At 45.1% G+C, this 26,430-nt stretch overlaps 1 protein-coding gene across 1 annotated transcript in view; it reads right to left on the minus strand.

Annotated features, from left to right (window-relative positions):
• The window catches only part of LOC138471871 (ficolin-1-like), a 546,996-nt gene that overhangs the window by 214,220 nt on the left and 306,346 nt on the right, over positions 1–26,430 (minus strand). Inside the window, exon 7 of the mRNA XM_069609730.1 lies at positions 20,410–20,537. Within this exon, the coding sequence (XP_069465831.1) occupies positions 20,410–20,537 (128 nt within the window). The remainder of the gene's footprint in view (positions 1–20,409; positions 20,538–26,430) is intronic.

Here is a 26,430-nt window from a genome sequence, read left to right on the forward strand (position 1 = left end):
CGCAGCATCAAAGTCCTTCTTCTTTGTTCTACTTGTACTCTGTACAGCTCCAGTGGTTGTCTTCACCTCAGTAACACATATGTATTTCTTTTTTCATTTTATTCAACGGTTCTGTGTGACTAACAAATTAGTAGTGTGTTCATCATGTTTTCTTCTAGCAGGTGTTATTAGTGATGGGCTTTAGGTAGGTTGGTTAGGGAGTTCCTCATCGGAATGGGTGTGCTTGTCCCCATGAGGGAGTCGCTCCCGGTAAGGTCCCGCTTGTCTCTACTCCTAGGGCAGGTATTATCTAGCAGGCTCATATCCCTAGCCTTGCAGGGATAGGCTCCCCCTTGGGGAGAAGTGACTGAATCTTGCGATTTGTCACAGTTGATAAAGTACTGTTCAGTAAAGGAGGCATGTGGAGGAGCAAGATAAAGAAGAGAGGACCTGACTTCAGCCAGGTTGGATGCTAGCGATTCAGGTATGAATCTGTTTATACTAATTAATCAGCGATAACCTACCAGTAAGGGACTGACCCATGATATCATTAGATCGATCAGCATCAGTCACATGAAAGAAGAGTTAATAATGACTTCAAGCAAGCAAAGCACCATATTTCCTGACTTCAAAATCTATGTAAAAACTAACCAAATTGAGTCTTCGATGTATTGCATGCCTACTGCAGAAAATGTGGTACTACATTCCAAGAGTAGACACCAAACGATCTGAGATCAACAATGTCACCAAAAGAGGACTCATGTTGGTAAAACACAATTTTAGTGAGGCAATAACATTTGAACAAGAAAAATCATTGAGTCATAAGGGATTTATGAATGGGGGATACAACAAAAATACTCTGAAGAAAGTAGTAAAAAGAACAACAAATTCCACACAAATTACTTCTTTCCAAAGTGAAGCACCAAACTGGAAATCCTAAAACTGTTTAAACACAGAATACAATCAAAATATCAGTGATTTCTGGCAAGATAACAATAAACATTGTCACATTCTCAAACTGGATGATGAATTTAACAATAATGCTCAACACTTTTTGGGCACGACTGATGGGATATGCAAGTGCTTCACCTGCACTTTGTCCCACAAACGTTGCAAAAAATTCACAAAGGGCATATTAATATTAAATCATATATGCACTTTCATATTAAGATGTCCTTTTTTACCCTGATTTCCAACTCAAAGGGCATTACTCAGTCAGCTCTTACCAATGTCAGCAACTACATCTCTTCCGCTCGTCATGCTGACCGTTAATTTATTCTTATTCTTCTGAACGTCTCTGCTGCTCCGCATTCTCTCAACACTATCCCTCCTAGGAATCAGGGACAAGGCCCTTGCTTGGTTTGCTTCATATCTCACCCCCAGACACTTTGGCTTACGATCACACTTACCCCCTTTTCTGTTGGTGTACACTTCCCTTCACTCTCTACACCCTGGCACTTTTATCTCCTCCTATGGCTTCTCATATCAACACTTTGCTAATGACACTCAGATCTTCTTCTCCTTTCCCTCCTTATCTGACGAGCTACGGTCAAAAATGTCTAACCGTCTCTCCGCCATCAAATACTGGATGGCATCTCACTTGCTCATGGCAGGCTCTCTACTTCTCATCCAAACAAGCTATCTCTTTCTTTTCTTCTACTCTTCTCTCCTCACCTTCCCTACTCTGCTCGCAACTTTGGTGTAATCTTCGACCCATCTCACAACTTCTCGCCCTTCATCTCCAAATCGGCCACTGTGACCAGCTCAACACCAGAAAATTTAGACACGTTCTTCCTTTCAACAATGCTAAGCACCTAATCTCCTTTATTGTACTCAATCTGACTACTGTGGCAGTCCCCAGTATGGCTTTCCCAACTGCGCTTTTTCACCTCTCGACACTCTTCAACCTTCCTCGCTTAACCTACACCTGCCCAGCCCATCGTCTGTTAGGCTGGTTATCTATGACACAGAAGGCAAAGTATAAACTCATTCTCATCATATTAAAATCTAACACAGACTTGCCCCACCATACCTATCAGCCAACTCACTCCCTACTCTCCCTCACTTGGCTCCCTCTAATTTCTGCTCACTTCCTCTCCTCACACCCTTACCCTGGAATGCTCTTCCTCTCCCTCGCCACTCTAATCCCACTCTATCTGTATTTAAATCTAACCTCCTAGCGCTCCTACCTGAATCTGGGCGTGTTGTATTGTGCTGCGGTCAAACACTTAGCCTTTTTACCCTTCTAGGAAAGTCGAATCTGGGTGTGTTGTATTGTTCTGTGCTGAAAAATGTAGCCTTTCTCCCCCTTCTGTGAAAGTTGAATCTAAGTGTTTTCACATTTTCGGTAACTGTGGCACTGTTCTCTGTAGGCTCCCACCTAGATACCGCTCCCCCAACACAAGGAGTGCCATTCATTGTTGTGAGTTACTTGTTCCCCTCTGTCTTCCTTTGTTGTGACCCCGGCCCCGCTCCTGTTCCTCCCCCTGCGCATTCTGAGTTGTACGCCACAGGACTGTCCGTCTCTCTCTGTTGTCTCACCCCCTTCTCCTCCACCTACCTCCTTCGCACCCCCTATGGTGTTCTCTGTTTCTCCCATCTTCTCTAACTGCTACTCTATCTCTTACCCTATCCCTCTTGCCGAGTCTGGAAGGAAGAGGTTCAAGAGGATCATCCTGGTCTCCAACTGAGGCCTCCCTATCAATGATAGCTACACCAGTACTTCTTCCAGACAGACTCTTATTGACATACTCTCTGTCATCCCCTCTCCAGACCTATGGACCCTTTATAAGGTCTCTGTTCTCTCTCCTTTCTCCTCCTCTCCCGTTAACGGTGGCACTAGGTGGGAGGTCCTCTTGGCCCCCTTCCATTCCTCCAAAACCATCATTAATGTCTATCTGAACAGCGCCATCTTGGTTCAGGGCCGTCAGCCCAATCTCCTCCTTTTTGATAGACATTTCCTGCATCTTATAAACTTCATCCCTTCCCCTTCTACTATTTGTGCCATCTCTCTGGCAACCTCTTCTTCCTCCTCTGCCCACCCGCAGGCCCCTCTACCACCTCTGCAGGGTGTGCCACAACCCTGTACCCCTCCACGGAAGTCTTTCAAATGTGGCAACCTGCTCCACGTCGCTACTCTAAACTCTCGTTCTGCTGTCAAACACTTCTCTGTCACCTCCTCAAAACCTAGATATCCTTGCTCTCACCGAGATATGGTTTATGGCCAGTTCTGTCACAAGCTTTGACACTCTCCTTCCTGTGGGTTACAAGATCCTTTCCGAACCAAGAACCAATTTTCCTGGAGGTGGGGTAGCCCTGATCTTTCCAGAGTGGGTCCCGGCCTCTTGCACCCACCTCCCAGGTCCAACTTGGGCCCTTTCTCTCCACCACCTCTCTCTCTACCTGTGGCGTTCCCCAGGGCTCTATTCTATCACCCTGGTTTTTCAACCTCTTCTTGGCCCCTTTGGCTAACCTGATCTCTACCTTCTCCTCTAACTTTCAGTGTTGTGCAGATGACACTCAGCTTTCCTTCAGGCTCCCCTCAGCCTCCTCTCCTCCCTTGCTCATTCCTGACTGTCTATCCACCATTCAGGATTGATGCGCCTCCAACGGTCTCTGCCTTAATGCAAGTAAGATAGAGATCCTTCTCATTGGGACCCCCGCCCCTGCTTTCCCTCTTTCACTCTGGCTGCCTACCCTGGGCCCTCTTTCTTCACCTTCCTGTGAGGCAAAAAATATTGGTGCCATCTTCGACTCCACTCTCTCTTTCTCTCCTCACATATCAGATGTTGCCAAGAAGTCCCACTACTAGCTACACCCCCTCAAAAGGGACTCTTCCCTTTCTCAGTTTCCCCCAGCAGCTCACTGTCTCCAGAGCCCTGGTTCTTTCTAGGCTGGACTACTGCAACAGCCTCTTTCTCAATCTCCCTTCCTCTACTCTCTGCCCTCTGTCACTAATCCAAAACCGGACTGCAAGACTTATCCTTGGCCTTAAGCTCGGGGACCGTATCTCTACAGCCCTAAAATCTCTGCACTCGCTCCCGGTGGCTGCAAGGATCAAGTTCAAGACCCTTTGCCTTGTCCACTAGGATATTTGGGGTTGGGGCTCACACTACATCCAACGCTCTCTTCCAAAATACCTTCCTTCTCGAGCACTTTGCTCATCTACCTCCAACTCTCTAAGGGTTAAGACGCTTCTCCAAGCATAGAGTATGGGGGTATATCTCTCCCCTCTGCAGGTGCCTCCCTCTGGAAACACCTCCCTGTGCCTCTCAAACTTGAGGCGGACCACCTGAAGTCCGGAAGCAGCTCAAAACGTTCTTCCTCTGCTTTCTCTCCCCCCCTGCTGACCTACCTGACCTACCTGTCTGCTGTACCAACTGGTTGCTTGACTACCCTCAGAGTCTCACTGGGTGCTAGGCTCTTTCTTGATCAGTCAGCCTTGCACTGCCTGTGGGCCTACTACGCACTTACAGGCTATAACTGTAACCCTACATTCCCTTGTTCTCCTTGCACTACCCAGAGCCGTGCTGCCCTGGCTGCACTTACTCAGAGCATTGCTGCCCTGTTTTCCCCTCCCCTCTTCCTTGCAGATCCCTCCTCCCTTTCACCTTGCAGGTCGCGTGTCTGCACTTGCATGATCTGAATGACACAAGGTCTAGTAAGATTGTTTGTCTTGTCCTCCCTCTGTCATCCCTTCCTTGTCTTGTCACGCCTAGAAACACTTGTGTACAGGCGTGTTATAATTGACTTATATCATATCAAGAACTACTTACATAGTATTCTACGCAACCAAATCTCACTGTTCACCACCCCCACCTCTCAACAACAAACCCACGGCAAGTATCCCTTGTACCTCCATCCTAAAACGTAGCACTTCCTCTACTATTCTGTTCCTATATCATGCATTACAGTCCTTGTCCCTAGTTCATTTTTCTACCTCCCCAGCATTATCTGGTCTTATAGCTACATCCTCTCACTCATTGCTAAGGACACTGGTCCTCTGCTCTGTAAATCAATGATAAAATATTTTGTAAGCATTTTTGTGGTAGAAATGCATTGTTTTGCCTGTAATGTTCATTAATTACATAAATATATTTCTATGTATTTTCAGGTACATCCCAAATTCACAAAAACAAGATGTTCTTTAGAATGTGCAAAAAACAAACACATTTCCTTGAGCCTATTTGAAACAGACGCAGGTGATGCACAATGCACAGCAGGGATACTGCTGGCCCTGTCAGATATTTGCTTTTAAGTGCGAGAATAGTGGTATGAACATCACACTTGCATTTCTATCCATTAAACAATTGTTGGGAAGCAGATGAATACGTCAGCCATAGCTGTTGCCCCACCCCCATTCCAATACCGCACATGTGAGAAGCGTTTCTCACTTAGACAACCATACCGCCCTTATCTCAGGCAGGTACAACAAGACATAGAGAACAATTCTATACTGAATTTGGCAAAAGCAGTCAAGCCGACGTTTTAACATCAATAGGTGCACGTACAAGACAAGTAGATATGAACTCCACATGAAGAACAAGTATACTACGTCAAATGTGCATTTAGACATGAAAAACATTAACATAGCAACCACAAGACATGAAGAACACTAACATGACCAATGTATAAGCTGACTGCAACATGAAAGACACGCGTGTATAGGTCTTTAATATAGAAATAAAATGTACGCTGCAGCAAGTTTTTAAACAGATAAAAGCCTTGAGGCTTTCAGAAAACTCAAAAGGCTGATTCCACAGAAATAAAGAGCTGTGCATGGCTCAGGAAGTAGTTAGTAGTTTTTGCCAAGGCCAGAAGGAGATAGTTTGGATGGAAACGGCGAATCAAAGGCGCGAGTTCCTAGGACATAGGCAGGATACTCCCCAATTAATTCAAGTTCACAAGACCACAACCGTTCTTTGTGAGCCGAAGGCCAAGGCACCATGAGCCAAAAAAACCCCATGGAGAATAACTCAAGAGTGTCCCCAGAGGCAGCAGAAAATACAGCGCACACTATAATAGCTAAAATCCCAATAAATAGGAGGTAATTTCACTTCACACACGTCCTCTTACAAGTGACTAATAATTGGAAAACACTGGCTATTCATTAGGTGCCAGCAGAAGATGGGACACTTGTGGTAGTCCCTAAAAGTGCACACTGACCCAAAGTCAAGAACATAGAGATTGCCTGAGCTCTTGGTCTAAGGAATGAGGGATGGTAATTTATTTAATGACTACAAGACAGTTATTGGGCCTCTCTCCCCCTACTACCTGTCTGGCGCTTATCATGACAACCTGTCAAAATGTCCAAGGTTGGTCAGTAGGAAGCCAACCAATCGAATCCATTAGTGTCATTCCGCCCACCATGTAGTATGCAAGCCAATTAGTTTTCCTAAAAATTGTGTATTTTTACTTTGATCAATATTGGGATGGTCTCAGGAGGAACCATCAGATTTCATTTGCCCAATTAACTGTGTAACCCCTATATGATTTATATGTAGCCACATCCCTTAACCAATCCTCATCCCCTGTAGGTTTTGTGAAATTGTGATGATGTATGATACAAGAGATGTTGTGTCAAAGCTACTTAAGATGATGTTTTCTATGGACTAAAGATTTATATGCTTGTATGCTGTCACTGCTTTATTTGGATGATAATAAAAAATAAAGCTGAACTTTGCCTTACACTTTGTCTACTTCATCATTGAGTTTGACTTGAAGAAATTCCAGTACCTCTGGCATACCCAGAACTTCGGGGCCCACTTAACACGTGGTAGCAGAGGATAGGGTTGCCTAAGTGTCATTGAAAGTGTCGGAAAAGTCCCTGTCGTGTCCTCCCAAGGCTACGTAGGTGACTTCTGGAGAACGAGAACATGTGTAACAGAGAAGGGTCGACAGCAGCCCCCTGGAGAAAGTCATGTCTGGTCCCTACAGGCCACCCCGTAGGGAGTGGAGAGTCGCAAGCTGATAGGGGAGACCCGATGCTGAAGACCTTCAGCAGCTCAGTGGGTGTAAGTAGGACATTGGCACGGCAAAGGGAGGAGGGGATTTCTTGTATATTGGGGAATTGTGATGACATAAAAAAACTAGGAAAGAGATAAAAAGAGATAGCTTATGGTAAGGACCAAGAAAGGCTATGTACTAAACCTTGTTACAGGGTAAAAATGAAAAGAAGTGGATAACCTCCCCAGGAGAATGAAAGATGACAGTAGTGTATTTTATTTGATTGGGTAGTGATTGCTGGTGCCAGCCTCATGTTATAGGGTAGCTAAGGCTTTGCAGAAGTGTATTTTTGTGTATTTTTGGAAGACATAAAGTTGTGGTGTAGACCAAAGGTTCTGGTCCTCAGTGGGAGCAGTGAGGTGGAGCTGCTTGGAGTGCGAGGCTGGGCTGCTTGTAGGTTGTGTGTCATTTTGTGGTACAGCCCAGAAGGATTGGGTGACTCAGGAGGAATGGCCTCAGAGAAAGACGCAGGAAGTATTACATTGGTGAAGAAGTATTGTGGGGAGCAGGTCTTGAAAAGGAGGAAATGGGTGGACGAAAGTAAGGTTTGGTGAGTATTGGTAAGTTGTGTGTAAAGTATTAAAATGGGGGCATACCCCAAAAATTCATCTATGTAAGGCACTGCCCCGGTACAAGGACAAAATCTTAAAAGTACCACACTGAGTGGATTTGGGACATGGTGGGCAAGCTGTTTATGCCCTGGCAGCAAGAGGAAGATGGCGAAGCCTAGGAATGAGAAAGGAGCTTACAGAAACACTGCAAGGGAGCTGATGTCATTATGCACAAGCATACAGGGTTGGATCAGGAGGTAGAAGGCATTATGCGAAGGAGAAGTTACAGCTTAGATATGAACAGAAAGGAGGGCCTAGGGGCAATAGAAAGATGGAGAGCGGGACAGTTGGGGGAAGGCAGGAATATCATAGAGGACATGATGAGTGGAATGTACAGAACCAATCCCCTTAGAAAATTAGATTTTGAGGAAAGGGAAGATGCACAAAGTGACGATACAATGTTTGAAGATGTAGGAGATGAAGAAGGTGAGGGGGAGGCACACAAGCCCCATATACATGTACCCAGATATGAAGAGGAGTAGCGTGGGCAGAAATGGAGGAGCCATCAATAAGGCCCGAACCCGCTGAGTATCCACAGCGTCCAAAGGCGTGCTCAGACAGTCTAGAAGAAAGGACACCGTATGTAACTAGATTGCGAAAGATACCCGCACTGAAGAGAGCTAGCATAACAGATGTGGTGACAAAGACAAGAGACACAAATGCGCTGCAACGGGGCACAGGGCTGAGCCAATTCCCCCTGCTTCAAAAGGGGGGGGGGGTACTAGCACAATACATAGCATGGCCACAGACAGACAAAAATAACATGATTAATAAATGATCATCACTCACAGCGGTGGCTGGGAAAAGGATCTATGAATTAGAGAGAATGACAGCTGGAATGGCTCTAGCATTAGGTGACAAAGAGTTTGTTTGCTGCTATATTGGGCCAGCAATTGGAGTGATAGTCCAGAATACACGACCTGATGGGGGCCTTTCTATAATTGTTGAGAAGATGGTTCGGAGGGCATTGAGAATACAGTATCCAGACACATCAAACATGGGAGCAATTATGACATGAAAAATGGGGACGGAAGAAGACCCCGTGGCATATATACAGGGCATTCAAGAGAAGTGCAGATTACAGACACAGGAAGCATGGGATAGAAATATCACCATCTTTTGCCACATTTTCAGTCAGGGACTCTCCAAAGAAGTACAGAGGCAATTAAAGAAAATTGTGGGCATAAAGGCAAAATCATGCCCCAAGATACAGTTAAATATTGTTCATTGCAGATTGAAACAAGAGAAGGATAGAAAGAAAGTTGAGGCAAAGAAAATAGAAGAAGCGAAGCTAGTGCAGAAGAAATTATCAGAATTGATGATGAAAGGGCCATGTTGGCAAACACGGAAGAAAGCAATGCCGTACAGGAAGCACAGCAAATGCTGCCAGGGCTCAATGAAAATTTTGCAGGTAGAGGAGAATATAAAAATTACCCACAGGGACCGGCGAGTGCAAGGTAGAGGAATTGGGTTTCCAGCTCAGCAAGGAGGAGGATTTAACGGAGGGCCACCATGATTTGGAGGACAGCCACAACAGTGTTGGCCATGCGTGAAAATTGGATGCATTTAATGTCAATGCAGAGGCAGAGGAGGAATGCAACAGAACTGGCAGCAGGCAGACATAAGAGGGGGGCCAGAATATCCCCTGCCATACAGTTCAACGCCACCAGCATATTATGCCCAGGAACACACGTAGTATCAGGCACAAACACTACAAATGCAACAAACACAGCAGGCAATGCCATTCCAAACACAGCAAGTGCCAATACAGACACAGCAGGCACTGATACAACCACACCAAGTACCACTGCATACACAGGCACCTACACAGCAAGACGCAATGACATCATGGACCGCAAATGTATTACCTACAGACATTTACACCTAGGATAGGAGGTGTGACAGTAGTGGGAGTGAACCCTTTTACAGGCAAAGGTTGGAATATTTACCCACAATAGGACAGCCCACAGGAGAACTTGATGTGTCCCATCCTATCTGTTACGCCAGACCCACAAGTGGAACCACAGTTCAGAGTTACTTTAGGTGACAAAAAATCTTCCTTCCTAGTAGATATGGGAGCTACACGGTCTTGTGTCAGAGAGGGAAAGTTCCCAATATCAGATATATCCATGGACGCACAGGTTTTTTTTTGATGCAACAACAAAGATTCCATTTACAGAGGTACCTATGGATGTGGAGGAACGGCAGTTAATTGCACTTGGGCTAGAAGCAGCTATAGTAAGGGATGACAGAGTTATTTTGCACAGGACAGATGATGATGGAATGATGGAATAAATTGGCGCACAGTGATAGCGCTTGGTCAGGCATACAGGTTGACAGACTTGACAGATGAAAAGTTGTTTACAGACGAAGACTCAGATGATTTCTTGTTCAACATTTGTCTTACATATTAGCTGCGAGTTGTGAACAGGGAGATTCCCCAGGGAATGACATTAGTGAAGAAGGTCCCGCCATTTTTTACAGAAAAATGTGGTATACAGGCACCAGCACTCCATATGATGTTGGGCTGTTAATAGGAGTAGGGGTAGTAAAAATGTAACTGAAGGAAAGGGCTATTTTACCATTAGGAAGACAGTATCCCATGCCAAAAGAAGGTGACAACTGTATCTATGAAACCATTGCCACCTTAGTGACACAGGGAACATTAGTGCCTTCAGAATCAAAAAGCAACATGGCTGTGCACCCAGTAAAGAAGGTGACAGGGAGGTCATGGAGATTCATATAAGATATATTCCCCAGAACAATATTGTTGAGGCAGCGTTCCACTTAGTGCCAAACCCAGCTACGCTATTATGTAACATCCCATCGAAAGCTACCTATTTTACAGTGATTCATTTAAAAAATGCTTTCTTTTCAATTTGACTACATCCGGAATAACAATATTTGACATTGTTCAATTACCACAGAATTAAACTGAAACATACTCGGTTACCACAACGGTATTGTGAAACACCCTCTGTCTTCAATCGAGTGTTACAGATTGACTTGGGAAACATACAACTTTATAGTACAGTCATCCAGTAGGTGGATGACACATTTGTATTTGTATTTATTCTACTTGTATTGCGCTCCTGGCCCTGGGTCATCTGGGTGCATGATTTACAGGTATAAATAGCAAGACAGAGCAAAATAGCCTTTGTTTGACGTTACAACATAGTGAGAAGACATTGTTATATAGCACCACAGAGGAAGAGTTCAGGAGAGATTCAGTGAAACTGGTAACAGTATTGGCAGAGAAGAGACGAAAAGAAAATACACTCTTGTCAGGAGGAGGTTCTACACATAGGTCAGTTTATGTCAAAAGAATCAAGGACGGTAACACCTGAGAGAGCAGAAGCAATAATAACAACACACAGGACAGAGACAGTGAAAGAATTACAGCAATTCCTGGGCCTTTGTGGTCATTGTAGAGCATGGGTCTTTGACTATAGTACATATGTCAGGCCACTTTTAAAAGGACTGAAAGAAGCACAAAAAGAGAAAATTGACATAGCATAGACAGGTGAAATGATGAATGCTTTTGATGATTAGGGATCTGCGGTTATAATGAACATTCAGACAGTCAACATTTCTATTTGTTTTCCCATTCAAATGGAGTAGTAATGACAGCTGTCCTTGCACAGAAAACTACCATGGGGCTCAAGCCACTAGCATTTTATAGTGGGATATTAGACCCATTGATGCAAGGCCATTATCCATGTGAGCAAGCATTAGCAGCAGCCGTTTTTTCAATTCAGAAGTCTGCCACCATAACCATGGGCTGTGTAGTAACATTATATGTTGAGCACACTCTATTTTTCATCCTTGAATAACCCAAAAACACATTAACAACACAGAGAGCATCCAGGTATGAGGTAATTATATCAAACCCCTCAATCAAAATTGTTAGGCGTCGAGTGGTAAACCTTGCAAGATTCATAGCAGAGCCAGTGAAGGAGTGAGAGTATGTGCACGATCGCACAAACTGCACTGAATATCATGATGAGATACCCCATGCTAAAGAAAATGCACTACAAGGGGGAAAATTCGCTCCATTGATGGGTCCTCGTCAATCGATGCGAGCACAGGTGAGAGGCTGTGATGATGCAGCATCGTTGATGGTCACTATGGCATCGGTGGCACCGTGTTCTGGGCATTTACAGACCTTCACCCAAGATGGCGTCAGACGTGCAGTGCAGTGTTACAGTCCTCCCTCAGGAAACAGCAAGGTTGGCTCTGCCTCTGTTGTCAGAGACGGTATTTCAGATGCTGGAACCTGAGCACCAGTGCGTTGCTACTCTTTCAGTAGTCACGCTATGTAAGTTTCGAACCTAGGCTTTTGATACTATGTTTACTGTCACCTCTAGACCTCTTTCCAAGTTATATCCTGCTGTTTCATATGTACCTTCTCTCCCCTGTTCGTATCTGAACTTTCCCAGTCCTCCGCATTGACATGTGCACATTACAAATCTTTTCATCCTCACGTCTGTCCGTATCCTGCGAGGTACGCATGTAAACTTCAATCTCTCATACCTGCTTTTGGAGAAAATTTGGCGGTTTCATTTAAATTGCCTCCTTTGTTTACCAATAGGATTTACCAAGCAATAGATTCCGCACTACATTACCCGATCTATCTCACGGCAACACGCTTTTGACAAAACCCATCCCCTTCGTTCGGAACAGAAACACCTTCCGCTACGGGTAGGAATTATATACTCAGTCCACGAATTCAACCTCTCTCCTTCACTGTTCTTCTTACCTTTTCTTTTCTGATATGTATCAGAACGAAAGAACAAGAGGCCATGCCCCCTTCCGTCTGCTTTCATTCCTAACCCTACGGAATTCAATCACAGGGTAATTTGCTTTTTCTGCAATCCTAACAGTTCGTCCAGGAGAGCTACTGATCAGATTCTTCTAATTATAGTTGGAGGTTCGATAGGGAAGGTGGACACTCAGGAATCTGACTCGTAACCCAGATATCCACCATCAACGCACACTAGCAGGCCTGGGTTTTTTCACCCATGAGGTATCCCTGGTGGCCTCTCTTTGCCCTGAAAATTTAGTTGGTGCGGAGAGGGGAGACCAGGGATATTCTACTAGCATCTAGCAAGAAGACCGAGTCAGGGTGGTGATTGACTTAATCTTGATGGTTGTAATGTGTTTATATGTGAATTGTTATGGGAGAATCATTACAGAAGCACAGCGGGACAGCAGTGGTGAAAGCAAAGCTGAATGACAGCTTTCATGACAGTAACAAGCGCAAGATTGCCAATGCATTTCTTAGCACAAGCAGCAGAGTTGGTAGCATTAATATTAGCACTTGAAGCGCATGCAGATGAGGTGGTAATGGTGGACTCTGACTCTAGCTACGTGACGTCAACAGTAAATGCAGAACTGTCACAGTCGAAAGGAGGGGCTTCTTGCACGCAGATGGAAGACCTGTACAGAATGTGACATTACTAGACAGGCTCACAGACGCACTCGAACTACCATCCTCTATCACTGTGGTGCAGCGCACACTAGAGGTGCAGACATTATTTCTCGCTGCAACAAAGCCACTGATTCAGATGCAAAAAGAGCAGCACATTTTTCAGAAATAACAGACAGTGCGACTGCACCAAATACAAATGTGCACACAACATGGTGTTAAAGGAAGGCTTTAATACATTGCCCATTGCACAAATAGTGGAATTATAGGGAAGGGCACCACTAGAAGAACAAGAATTAAGGAAAAGGAGAGGATGCTCACTGTCCCCCAGCACACACAACAAGAGAAAGTCTTGCAGTCTTGCAGTACTGATTTCAGAACAGTGGTTTGTTCCTAACTTGGCTGAGCACATTACCAATGTCATAATTGTTTTATATGTCAGAAATGCACTGTGAATAGTGTACCTCGTCCGACGGGACCATTTCAACATTTGCATATCGACTTTATGGATATGCTCCAAATTTGTAACAGGTACAGGTACATGTTGGTAGTCGTATTTGCCTTCCCTAGATGGATCAAAGCAGGTCCATGCACCCAGGCAAATGCCACATGTGCCGCAAAATTCCACGTATAAGAGGAAGTTCTGGTGGTATTGACAACAGATCACATTTTGTAAATGAAGTATTCAAGCACATATCTCTCCTACTGGGGATGAAGCACACATTCTCATCTGCTTATCACCCACAAGCTAGTGGTGTTTGTGAGCACCTCAATGGCCTCTTAAAAGAAAAGGTTGCCAAAATAAAAAAAACTTTGAAAAAGAGCTGGTTGCACTGCCTTCCCCTAGCCTTATTTGCATTATGTAATCAGGCTTGCTCTGACCATCACTTGACTCCACATGAGCCGGTGACAGGATGCAGAATTCCTATGCCCATTGCTCCTCCCACAATAGCTCACACTGACGGTGAAAATGTGGTGACTGTGTTAGGAAAAGAAATACATGATTATTTGACAGCGATGACAGAGTCTCTTAAATGTATGTCTCAACAGGTACAGATGCGGCAGGGGGTACGAGGAACACAGATGAAAACATCAAACAATCCAACACTGACATCTTAATAAGGCAACCTTTGCTTTACCCTGGTGACAGAATATTATGCAGGAGTTTCATCAGAAGATGGCAAAAACCCCACTTTGAGGGAACAATCATTGTAGAAGCTTTCATCTCATCTGAAGTAATAATAGAAGGATGCTGCACCTGGATTCACCATCACAATGCCATGCTGTACAAGGGAGACACCCGTGTCTGTGGATACTGAACCCGAAGGTGGAGAAAAAGTTTGATTACCTCTAACGTGAGCAGTGACAAGAGCCAATCAACAGTGACAGCAAGAATAACAGAAATAGAGATAAAACCTTTTCCTAGCTGAAATTTGTTAAAAGAGGCACTCACACTTTTATTGTCCAGATCCTTTTATTCCTAGGGAAAAATGATTTTCTTTCAGGAACCTGGAACATTGAATAAGCTGCTATACTAGGTAGAAGTAGAAAAGCACTTACCATTTTTATAAAATTTCTTTTATATGACTAATAAAGGTTACACTGGTAAGAAGAAGAGCAGAAACATTTTTTTTGGTAGAACTATGCGTGCAGTTAATGCAAGTAGTTATTCTCCCTTAGGATGTACAGGGAACTATGTCGCTAGGTATTTACAGAAGGTAGATTTGCTAACCATTATTGCTGTGGCAATGTTCTTCACATTTTGTGGTCGTTGTTTCGTCATTTTTGTTGCATTAAGACAACTGATCATTATTAACACTGATAACCCAGTAAACATGAGCAATTCCCTGAAGTGAGCACACAGATTAAAAGGATAAAAAGAAGTGTGCTAGATGACTCAATGTACCCGAGTAAATATATGGATGATTCTGCCCATGTCACCAATAACCTGTGGTATCAGCATATGCTCTAAGTGGGGAGAGAGACGTCTGTTGAGAGCTGTTTTGTGTGCTCTCTCATACCTTATGCCATGATTGCTTCCAGGATATTCGTAGCCACAAAAATACCTGCACGCAGAGCACATGTCCTAACACACTTAGCACTTTGCACCACTATGGGGCAATTTCAAGGAAGCTGGACCACACTGCGATGGATGACAAAAAAGACGTTCCCTAATGAGGGTAGTTATATGAAAATGAAAGCAGTGATGGATGATGCCAAAAAAAAAAGTGATGCAGTATACCCTAAAAGGCCCGAAAAGAGGAGAGGTCAAGATAGCAGACCATGCATTACTGCAATGCACACATGCAGCAGGAAAAGAAATACATCTGTGCTGGAAAAGACCTCAATTACTAATATATGGACAAATGTTCAGAGTTTGTACAGAATGCAAACAATGTGTGCCTCAAAGAATGTACTGGAAGTTCCAAATTGCTGGTACGGGTAGAAGATGAAGTAGGACCCCTACCCATAATACCTCTGAATAATACCACCTTATGCTTCATAAATGTGGGCCCAATAAAAGTAGGGGAAAACCAAGGACGCACACACGTCTTTTTTCTGTGCATGGTATGAAAACAGGCACAGCTGTATTAATGGCCAATTATTGGGCCTGCGGTTCAAAAGTCTACATGAAGCTTCCCCCAAATTGGGGTGGCCTATGCTCCCTCGTGGTGATAAGCTCTACAGCCTTAGTTGTATCCCAGAGTGAGGTGCAGATTGGTGATTCTCCCCCAGATTAATACTCCCCCTCAAATGAACAAAAAGGAGTAACTGTTCTCAAGCAAATTGGAAAAACAATATACCAGATGAGCATAAATTGTTTGGCAGAACAGAAATGTTCTTTGCATCCCTCTTTACTGCCAGTTTGAAAGTCAACACGAATGCAAAGTGGCTGCAAATAACTTACTGGGAGCTGTTACAGACAGTAAACACACAGTAAAAGGCTTCAATGCCATAAGGGAAGAGCTGAGAGCAATAAGGCTTATCACCCTTAAAACAGGTATGTCCTCGAGTTAATAACAGCCATGGAGGGGGTGTGTGTGCAAAAATTGGACCTTCTTGCTGCACATACCTATCCACCCAAAATGAAGAAAATTAGACCCTCAGAGATGCACTATACACCCTGAAAGAATCGCCACACAAAAATGGCGGAAGAAGTGGACAACATTGCAGATGATGGCTGGTTCAGTAATCTGTTCTCCTAGATACCCACCTGGTTGAATAACATATGATATGATATGATATGGCATTTGTAACGCACCTATACACAAGTGTTTCAAGGCGCGACGAGGCAGAGAGGGGGGAACAGGGGGAGGACAGACAACGATCCTACTAGGCCAGGTGGCATTCAGACCGCGCAAGTGCAGGAGTAGGGGGAAGGGAAAAGTGCAGTACAAGGTAAGTAGAATAGAAATAAATAGATAAATAAATAAATAGGGCCAGATGGTGGCAAGTGCAAGGTAAGTGCAGACAAGTGCTGGGAAGGGGGGGCTGTAGGGATACAGAGACAGTCCCGCAGTGCAGGGGCTGCCAGGGAGGCAGTGCAAGTGGACGGTGGCTGGGCCCAGGACCGAGGTCGGTGAGAGTGGCCAAGTTTCAGATTCAGTGCAGAATTTAGTGAAGAATTTAGCAGGGGAGAGGGAGAGAGAAAGCAGAAGCAAAGAGGAAGGTTTTGAGGTGCTTCCGGAACCGGAGATGGTTCTCCTCAAGTTTCAGGGAGGCAGGAAGGCTGTTCCAGAGGGAGGCTCCTGCCGCGGAGAGAGATCTACCCCCAGCTCGTTGCTTCGAGAAGCGGCTGACCCTGAGGGAGTTGGAGACGGATGAGCGAAGGGCTCGGGAAGGAAGATATTTATCAAGAGAGAGTTGCAGGTATTTAGGCCCCAGGCCCCAGAAGGCCTTGTGGACAATGCAGAGGGTTTTGAACTTAATCCTCGCAGCCACTGGGAGCCAGTGTAGAGATTTCAGTCCTGGAGAGATACGGTCCCTGGGGTTGAGGCCAAGGACAAGTCTCGCAGTTCTGTTCTGGATGAGTTGCAGAGGGCGGAGAGTGGAGGCAGGCAGATTAAGATAGAGACTGTTACAGTAGTCCAGCTTCGAGAGAACCAGGGCTCGGGAGACAGTGAGCTTCTGGGGGAAGGAGAAGAAGGGAAGAATACCTCTAAGGAGGTGCAGCTGGTAGTGTGACTTCTTAGAGACGTCAGATATATGAGGAGAGAAGGAGAGTGTGGAGTCAAAGATGACCCCGAGGTTTTTTGCCTTGCAGGTAGGAGCAGGAAGAGGCCCAAGAGAGGCTGGCCAGAGAGCTGCAGGGAAGGAGGGAGTGGGTGTGCCGATGAGTAGAATCTCAGTCTTACTAGCATTAAGGCGGAGGTCGTTGGCAGCACACCATTCCTGGATAGCAGACAGACAGTCAGAGAAGAGGGCAGGAGAAGAGGAGGCCGAGGGTAGCCTGAAAATGAGCTGGGCATCGTCCGCATAGCACTGAAAGTTGGGGCAGAGGGCGGCGATGCGGTGGGCAAGAAGTGCCAGATACTGGTTGAAAAGCCAGGGAGAGAGATTAGATCCCTGGGGAACACCACAGGTGGAGAAAAAGATGTCAGAGAGGAAGGACCCAAGTTGGACCTGGGAGGGTCGATTGGAAAGGAAAGAGGTCAGCCATGCCAGAGCCTGACCAGTGATACCCAGGTTATCGTGGAGACGGTTGAGCAGGATGGCATGGTTGACAGTGTCAAAGGCAGAAGAGAGATCGAGCAGAATGAGAACACACGGAGTGTTGGAGTCGATATTAAAACTATTAGTAGCTATACTGGTACTATTACTACTGGCATTCAGCTTCTTGAGAATATCCATAAGCCAATGCAAGAAGACTGCCAAAAATGCAGTAGGAATTAAAATAGTGATAAACGTGGATACTCATGTGCATGAGTACAAACAGATGACTTCTTCCATAACCCAGAAGTAGAGAGTCATATATCCCCTCCTGGGTCAAACTGTAGGTATCCTCCAGATCCCCAGAATTACACAGAGCACTGGGTGAGTTATGACCTCTCTGGGGTGTGTACCTACATGCCATGCAGCATCGACAACTATGTGAGATGCAGAGGTGACTAGAGGGGGTGAGTGAAATATGGATAACCAAAGAGCCCTATTTTGAGGAGAACAGAAATGTTGCAACAGCTACCTCATAAACTGACTTTACACAACCATAAACCTCACTACCCTGAGAGCAGGAGAGGCCTCATGACATTTTCAAGGTAATATGAACCACAGCAGTTCTGGAGAGCTAAAAACCCCTGGGGTTGTGTTATAGGTGTGGCCTAAATGGGCATTGAACCCAGGTGGGTCATTAAGAAGCTGATTATGGCAGGCTTGTGTCCCCCATTGTAGCACTAAGAGCACCTGCTCATGCCATATTGGGATATTCTGTAGAGGGCCTTTAGATGGAGAAAAGGGAACGTCCCAGAATCAAAGTTCCAAACAAAACATGCCAGGATACTGCCCCTCATGAAATCCTCAAAATAGATGGTTACCCAACCGAAAATATCCATCTCAAGACCAATGGCAACCAGGGCATCTCTACCCATGTCTGCAGGAGTCACAAGAGATATCTGAACTCAAATAAATCCAGAATGGTTTCCAGATGACCTGACTTGACCCATGGTCACTGTGCAAGTCGACTTGGAAGCAAGACGCATCCAAGCATTGCTTGATAGTGGTTCGCAAGTAACCCTCAACACATGTATCTCATTTGCCACTGGAGCCAGTGACTGGACTAAATGTCATTGGTGTTAGTGATGCCACCATCAAATAATTATCTTACCTGAAAGTGAAGATCCATTGCATTGCTGGAGAAAGCACTATCTGGTCAGGCTTTGACGAGATGTGCTCAACTCACAACAAGAATCCAGAATGACCCTGGCTGATAAGGACAAACCGCACCATGTTTGGGGTCATCGCTAGGATGTACAAGTTAATGGCACATTTCATTTTATTTTATCTAAAATAGTTTCTGACATTAGCAAGCCCAAATCCCTCATTGGCAGTGGCATAACCATCTCAAGGACCTCGGAGACGTAGCATTTTACAGCACAGTGGGGCAACATCTAAGTCAATGGTATTATGGCCAGGCACACCTGGTACTCCTGAGTACTTCTGTGGCTAACCTATGCCAAAATGACCATACCATTGGGGGGGTTCTTTCCATGGCTCCAGTCAGGAGAAAGAGTTAGAGTAGGCCCACACTACACCAGCAGCACCCAGAGTAGGAGAGGAGATCAGCAACACCTGGCAAGGGTTCTGTTGCAGTGAGTCCTGCATCGTGGTCTAACCCTAAAACATCACAAGTATGTGGTCTGATTGCTGACAGGCAGAAACCTTTACAGTGGTAAGCAGCCCATCATAATTATTGGGTTATTGGGTTCCCTAAGGTTTTGAGTCTGTAGCTGCCTGGTGTGAGTGACCATTTTTTACATCTGTGTAAGATTTAATATTCTAGATTCTGCTGAGTAGAAGGGATTAGAATAAAGAAGCCCACCGTGACTTGGAGTAGGAGTTTAACCCCCCACCCCCCTAATTCTGGAATGAAGTTTGTGAAATGTATTTAGTCAATGCTCTCTAGTATATGAATGTTTATTAGTTGATGTTGTAAAACAGAATTAAGCGATATAAATACTTTCTGACTTGATTCCTTTCTGTGCTAGAGTATGTTTTCTGTGACTCACCCAGTGCAAGTCGCTAACCTGGCTTGCATTTTACAGGATTTTCCTGAGGTATCCAAAATACCTGTCTGTTTTTATAAATGATACAGGGCAAGCACTAAAGCATTTCCTAGGCAGAACTCGGTAAAATAGACCCTAGGGATCATTGTAGCCTTCTTGCTACTAAAGCACATGTCAGGGATAAGCTCACTCTTTTGCCTTAGTGATGAATTCCCTAGACTCAGGCTACACACGCCCATACGATGTGATGAGTCCTTAATGACTTAATATTCGACTGGATTATGTATAATGTGGTCCACTGTATACACATACTAATCTTCCTAACATGCACTGCTGTGCATGTGCACAAATGGAGCCTGACAGGTGGGCACTCAAGGCATTTCAGTCAGGCACCATTCTCCCTTTTCAGGCCCACCCCCTTCTCTGCTACTTTTGCCCACCTTCTTAGAGTTGAACACAGATAACTTGACCAGCCATCATTTGTGTGTTTTTCTTTGTGCACATTTATCTCTGTATATGTGTTTTCTGGGGGTTCGCTTTCTCTTTGTGCATGGGCACCAGGGCATGTCATAAGCTGTTTTAGTGCCTGTCAGTTAATGCTGGGCTTTTTTCAATTCAATCCCCTCTGACTCTTCCGAGACATCTCGGTCTTATCCTCCATACTTACAATCCATCCTCCTCCATCAGTGTCCATGTCACAGAGCACAGTTAGTCCTTTACATCCATCAGGGTAGATTGTGTACCAACCACTCAGAATGGTCCCTTTCTCCATTAGCTCCTTGCAATTCTTTGCTCCTAGAAAGAGCAGACAAGAGATTTTGTGAAAAATAAACAATTACCATACAGTATTTAACATCACTGGATCATTAAAAATGACTTCAGAAACATGTGTGTAGGTTTAGTTGAAGACATCCTAATCATTAGTAATCTAGAAGAATTTAAATTCAACAAATTATGACCTCATGAGCTTGACCATTTCACAACTTTTCTGACACAGTCCAAATAGCTGGTGCCTTTTTGGACTATTTGTTTGCTGCTTGCACAGATCAAGAAAATAGCACTTACAAACAACCCTCAAGTACCTGTTTCCCTATATGGCTTTTCTGCAACAGGTTCAAACTGCCCTGAGACATCAGATCTTGATATCTGACTTATATCTGGGGTTGCTACTCACAAGGATTCTGGGGCAACTCAGAAGAAGGATGAGGGAAAGCAGCCAAAGAAAGATAACAAGGAGAATTCTAATACCCCCTATCCAAAAGAGGGTCCCAAACAGAATAAGGATAAGCCACAAGGCAAACCAAATCAGGCTAGTGCACCATCTGGGCCCAAACCAGATGGAGGTCAGAACAAACCCCCATTCATCAAGACATTTGGGAAATGTTATGTTTGTGGGTCAACTGACCATGTGAAAGGGGATCCCAGATGTAAGGGTAAACCTTCAGGGGTCCACACAGTCTCATTAGCCTTCTCCCCAGAGGAAGAAGTACCTATGGCAAGTGGAAACTTTCACCTACTGGCTGATGAGCTCATGAACGTCTCATCTAGTGTTTCTTTAGTGTCCCTGGGCTTGTGGGAAGAACAGAATTTAGATGTCTATAATTCCATTCCAGATAATACTATAGAGTATTACAAAGATAGTGTTCTTGTGAATGGACAGGAGACCCCTGCCATCAGAGACACTGGAGCCAGCATAACTGTGGTGGATGAATCATTTTTCAAGGTGGAGGATGCTGCTAAGGCACCCAAATGCCTCACCAAGTTAGCTGGAGGCCCTGTGCAAATGCTTACCCAGTTACCAGCTCTCATCCAGTGTAATGATATGACTGTCAAAATACCTGTTAGTGTGCAGAGTGAAGTGCCTGGGAGAGTTTTGTTGGGTAACGACCTGAAAACTCTTGGAGTTGTGTCAAGTACCCCGAGGCCTCCCAGTAAGAGGAGACAGGAGCTCACTAGGCCTTCAAGGGAGAGGACCTTAAGAGGCTCTCCATAGGAGTTGTTAGAGGAAACTATCACTCCCACTCCACAGGAGTTGCTCACTGCTATTTCTGGAAAGAAAGAGACAAAGGGGAAACCCAAGACCTCAAGGAAAAAGTCAGACAGCACCCCTGTGCTACCAACAAGGACATCCCCAAGATTGTCCAAGATCACACCTGTGATCCCTCCACCTGCTGAGCCAGAGTGTGAGGTACAACCTTGTGTGCTTGAGCCAGTTTCTGAAGAGTCATATCTGGAAGAAGACACTGGGCCTCATTATGAGATTGGTGGTAATCATGGCGCTATTTGCGCCATGACTGCCACCAATAACGTGTCCAGCACCGGTCTTGTTCAATGGGGACTTACCGGTGTAGTCCGACCTTTGCGGGACCGGTAAGTCCCCATTGAAAAAGCCATTCCCCATTCCCATTTGAGCCCCCATAGGGCTCAATGGGAATGGGAAGGCGCTAATAACGGTACTGCAAATTGTGGTACGGTTATTGCTCTGAATACCCTTAACGGGTCCCGTCCATAACGCCTGGTCAGAACAGGCATTAAAGGAGGGACCCGCTAAGGGAGCTCGTAGTAGGGCGGTAAGGGATTACCTGCAGCGGTCTACTTACCGGTGCCCGGTATCCCTTACCGACCCACTCGGAATGAGGCCCACTGTTTTGGTTGGAGATCTTGACCCTGTTGACCATCCTGAGCTACAGTCTTTACTGGCAGAAGGTGGACCCAACAGGGCAGACTTCAGCAGAGGACAAAGAGAGTGTCCTACTCTCAAAGGTCTTCGACAACAGGCTGCTAACCAACTTGATGGGCAAGAAGTTGGAAAGCACAGGTTAAGCTGGGAAGATAGCCTCTTCTACAGTGAACCAACACAGTCTATCCCGGGTACTGCAAAAGAATTGTAGTGCCCATTGCCAACAGACTCCAGTTCCTACAGTTGGCCCATGAGATACAATTGGCTGGTCATTTAAGTTCCAAAAAGACCAAGGAAAGGCTCTCCTTATACTTCTACTGGCCTAAGATGGGTTCAGAAGTTGACAAATTCTGTAGGAGCTATCACACTTGCCAAACCTCTGGCAAGAGTGGAGCCAAGAATGTGGCACCCTTGGTGCCTCTCCCAGTGGTGGGAGTTCCTTTTGAGAGGGTGGGCATCAACATTTTTGGTCCTCTTGACCCTCCCACATCTTCAGGGAACAGGTTTATCCTGGTTGTAGCAGTCCATGCTACAAGAAACCCAGAAGCCATACCTATGAGAACTGTTATGGCTCAGGCTGTGGCTAAGGCTCTACTTGGTATTTTTACCAGAGTAGGGTTTCCTAAGTAAGTGATATCCGACAGGGGATCCAATGTTACGTCCCACTACATGCAGGCCATGTGGAAAAACGGTGCTGTCACTTACAAGTTCACTACCGTCTACCATCCAAAGACAAATGGACTGTGTTACGCTCACCTGGCTCCCACAGGGGCGTCGATCGGACCCAGACAGCTGCGACATCCTCCAACGTGAAGCGTAGTGCAGAGATGACAGACTGGGCTGGACCGCCTAATCTCGTCCGCTTGACCCGTAGAAGTATTCTCCTGTATGTGGAGAAAGGGATTTAGCCACCCGTGGATCTTAGTAATGGCCCCCCACTGTTCTCCCCACTAATCACCACCGATATTCACTTTCAGTAAGCTCACCTTATGTTTTTTAATGATGAGCTCTCCATCCTGCGTGGAATGCAGGGGCGCGTAGATACCAGTTACTTCACTGGTTTGAAGGCATTGGAAGAGTTCCGGATGAATATTGACTCTGAGGTTCCAGACGAGAACCTGTAAGTATAAAGTTCAAAGAGTTCAATATGTCCAATGTTCACTCTTGTACAATCCTTTCTTGTGTGGCAGCTGGATCCAAGGGAAGATTGTCTTGTGGCAGCTGATGGTGTTCAGGTAAGAGTCTGTATTACCCAACACTGTCCGGTAAAAGATGCGTGCATTTAAATTGCTGGTTTCTCTCTCCTTACAGGTGCGGCGTAAGAAGTTGCGGTTTGTTACAGAATAATGCCTCCGGTTGTTAATCAGGTAAGTCTATGGTGGAGAGGTTGTATTTGTTGGCTCTCTCGGCTCACCTTATGTTTCTTTTGTCCCCTAGATGGTAGAATCCGCGAAGAAAATGATGGAGGCTGCGCCGGATCGAAAAATGCTGTGAGGACTGGCGAGTATGGCGCGGCGCTGCAGCTGGTGATGCGACACGTGAAGAATAATGTCCTTTTCAAGTTCGAAGACGCGATGGATCCGGAATTCAGGTAAGGATTGAAATAATATCTGTATTCTAACCTTTCCTTCTTCTTTCTTCTATTGCTAGGAGCTCTGGATACGAGACGGGCGTGGCTGAAGACTGGATGATGACTGCAGGCACAGTGAGCATTACGCTGCTGCATGCAGAATAACGCGAGATGTGCTGCTGTTCGGGTGTGGTTTAAATAGCCTCCAAAGTAGTTCCAGGTAAGAAGTCCCTAGAACCACACCCGAGTAAAAAATAGTCCCTGTAGTAAAATAGTCCCATCCAGGCCTCACGTTGGCTTGGATTAATTTGCAGCATGGTCTGCATGAGGTAAGTAAAGTTTATGAGCTTGGCGCCTATGGCGCCAGGACTGATTTCTATTATGATCCTGGCGCCTAAGGCGCCAGGACTGAACCCAGACAGCCCCCAGCCGGGGCTGCTGGGGTTTTATTAAATTCTGGATGCCTGCTCCCGGGGCTGATGGGCTTGATCTGGATGCCCGGGGGTAGGCATCATGACAGCACTCCCCCCCAAGGCCCCTCCTAAAGTTGCTCTTCCCCTTGGTCCTGGTTTGTCTGGGAAGTTCCGATGGAATTTCTTCACCAACCGAGGTGCATGAACAAGGTCACTAGGCTCCCATGACCATTCTTGTGGTCCATAAACCTTCCAGTCGATTAAATAAAAAAGTCTTGATTTAACCATCTTAAAGGCCAGGATATTGTATACCTCGAATTCAGGTTCTCCATCTATTAGGATGGGGTCAGGTGGTTTGGTTAACTTTGTCCCAGGTTGAACTGGTTTTAGAAGTGAAACATGAAAGACAGGATGAATCCGCATATTAGAGGGTCATTCCAATTTGACGGCCACCGGGTTAATAATGGCCTTAATGGTGTAAGGTCCCAAATAGCTAGGATTGAAAGTTCGAGTTCCCTTTAGAGGTATATGTTTTGTAGCCAGCCAAACTTGATCTCCAATCTGGTATTGTGGAGTTTCACTTCTATGTCGATCAGCATTTTTCTTGTATTTCTCTTTTGCTTTTTTCAAGTGTTCTATTGCTTCCTTAAAGGCTTGTGTAATAGTAGAGTGCAGATGAGTCACTGCAGGCATTTCTAAGTGTTGAGGCGAATCGAGTTCTGAGGTTCGAGGATGATGTCCATATATGGTATAAAAGGGGCTTTGTCCGGTTCCTGAATGTACAGAGTTATTCTATGCGTATTTGGAAATCCATAAAATATCTTTCCAATTGCTTTCGGTTTGGTGTAGCATGCAACATAGGTATTGTTCAAGAGTCTGGTTGGTCCTCTCCGTCTGACCATCAGTTTGGGGGTGGTGACTGGTTAATAGCCTTACGTCGATTTGCGCCAATTGACAGCATTTCTTCCAAAATTGCGAAATGAATTGACTACCTCGGTCAGAGACCAATACGGAAGGAAATCCATGGATTGGAACAATGTTTTTGAGAAATTCCTTGGCCAAAATCGAACCTGAAGGTAATCCTTTTAAAGGAATAAAGTTGGCCATTTTGGGAAAAAAATCCACAATAACTAGAATGGTGTTAAATCCATTACACAGAGGTAGATCTGTAATGAAGTCTAAAGACAAGGTGTGCCGTGGTGTAGGTGGAATATCCAAAGGTTGTAAAAGGCCAGCTGTTTTTTTCTTCTGACTTTTGTTTTGGGCACAGATACCACAAGACATCACAAATGACTTTACGTCCTTTCGCCAGGTGAGCCACCAGAATTGTCTTTTAATTGTAGCTTCAGTTTTTGCGATACCTGGGTGTTCTTCCATAAGGGCGTCATGATAATTGGAGATGACTAGTTCTTGTAGTTCCTTGTGTGGTAGAAATAGACATCCTTGATAGTAAGGTAGGTCATTGATGACTGAATAATCTTGGCCTTTCTTTACCCAGTCCTGCAGGGCTGCTGGATCGAAAAGTTGTTGGATTTTTAAATGAATGTCTTCTAGAGTCTGTAGAGTAGTTATGCCAAGAATTCTTTGTTCTGAAATTATAGGCACCAGTTCCGGGTTCGAATATACTTCACCCATCCCTGCCTTGCCGTTTTTACAACCTGGTCGATAAGTGATCACGAAATCGAATTCGGCAAAGAATAATGCCCACCGAAGTTGACGCGATGATTGTGCCTTGGCTGTTTTCAAATACTGCAGATTCCTGTGATTGGTGATTACAGTGATGGTATGCCTGGCACCGAGAAGATAATGCCGCCAATCCTTGAAGGCGGACTTGATGGCTAATAGCTCCTTATCAGTAACCGCATAGTTTAATTCGGGTGCTGAGAACTTTCTTGACCAGAATGCTACTGGATGAAGTTGACCGGTTTCGGGATCCTTCTGGGACAGGACAGCTCCCATGGCTAAACTGGATGCATCGGTTTCAACTATGTATGGAAGCTCAGGGCGTGGATGCTTTAAGACAGG

This window comes from Ambystoma mexicanum, chromosome 8, assembly GCF_040938575.1.
Source record: "Ambystoma mexicanum isolate Mex_15411 chromosome 8, UKY_AmexF1_1, whole genome shotgun sequence".
Classification (NCBI taxonomy): Eukaryota; Metazoa; Chordata; class Amphibia; order Caudata; family Ambystomatidae; genus Ambystoma; species Ambystoma mexicanum.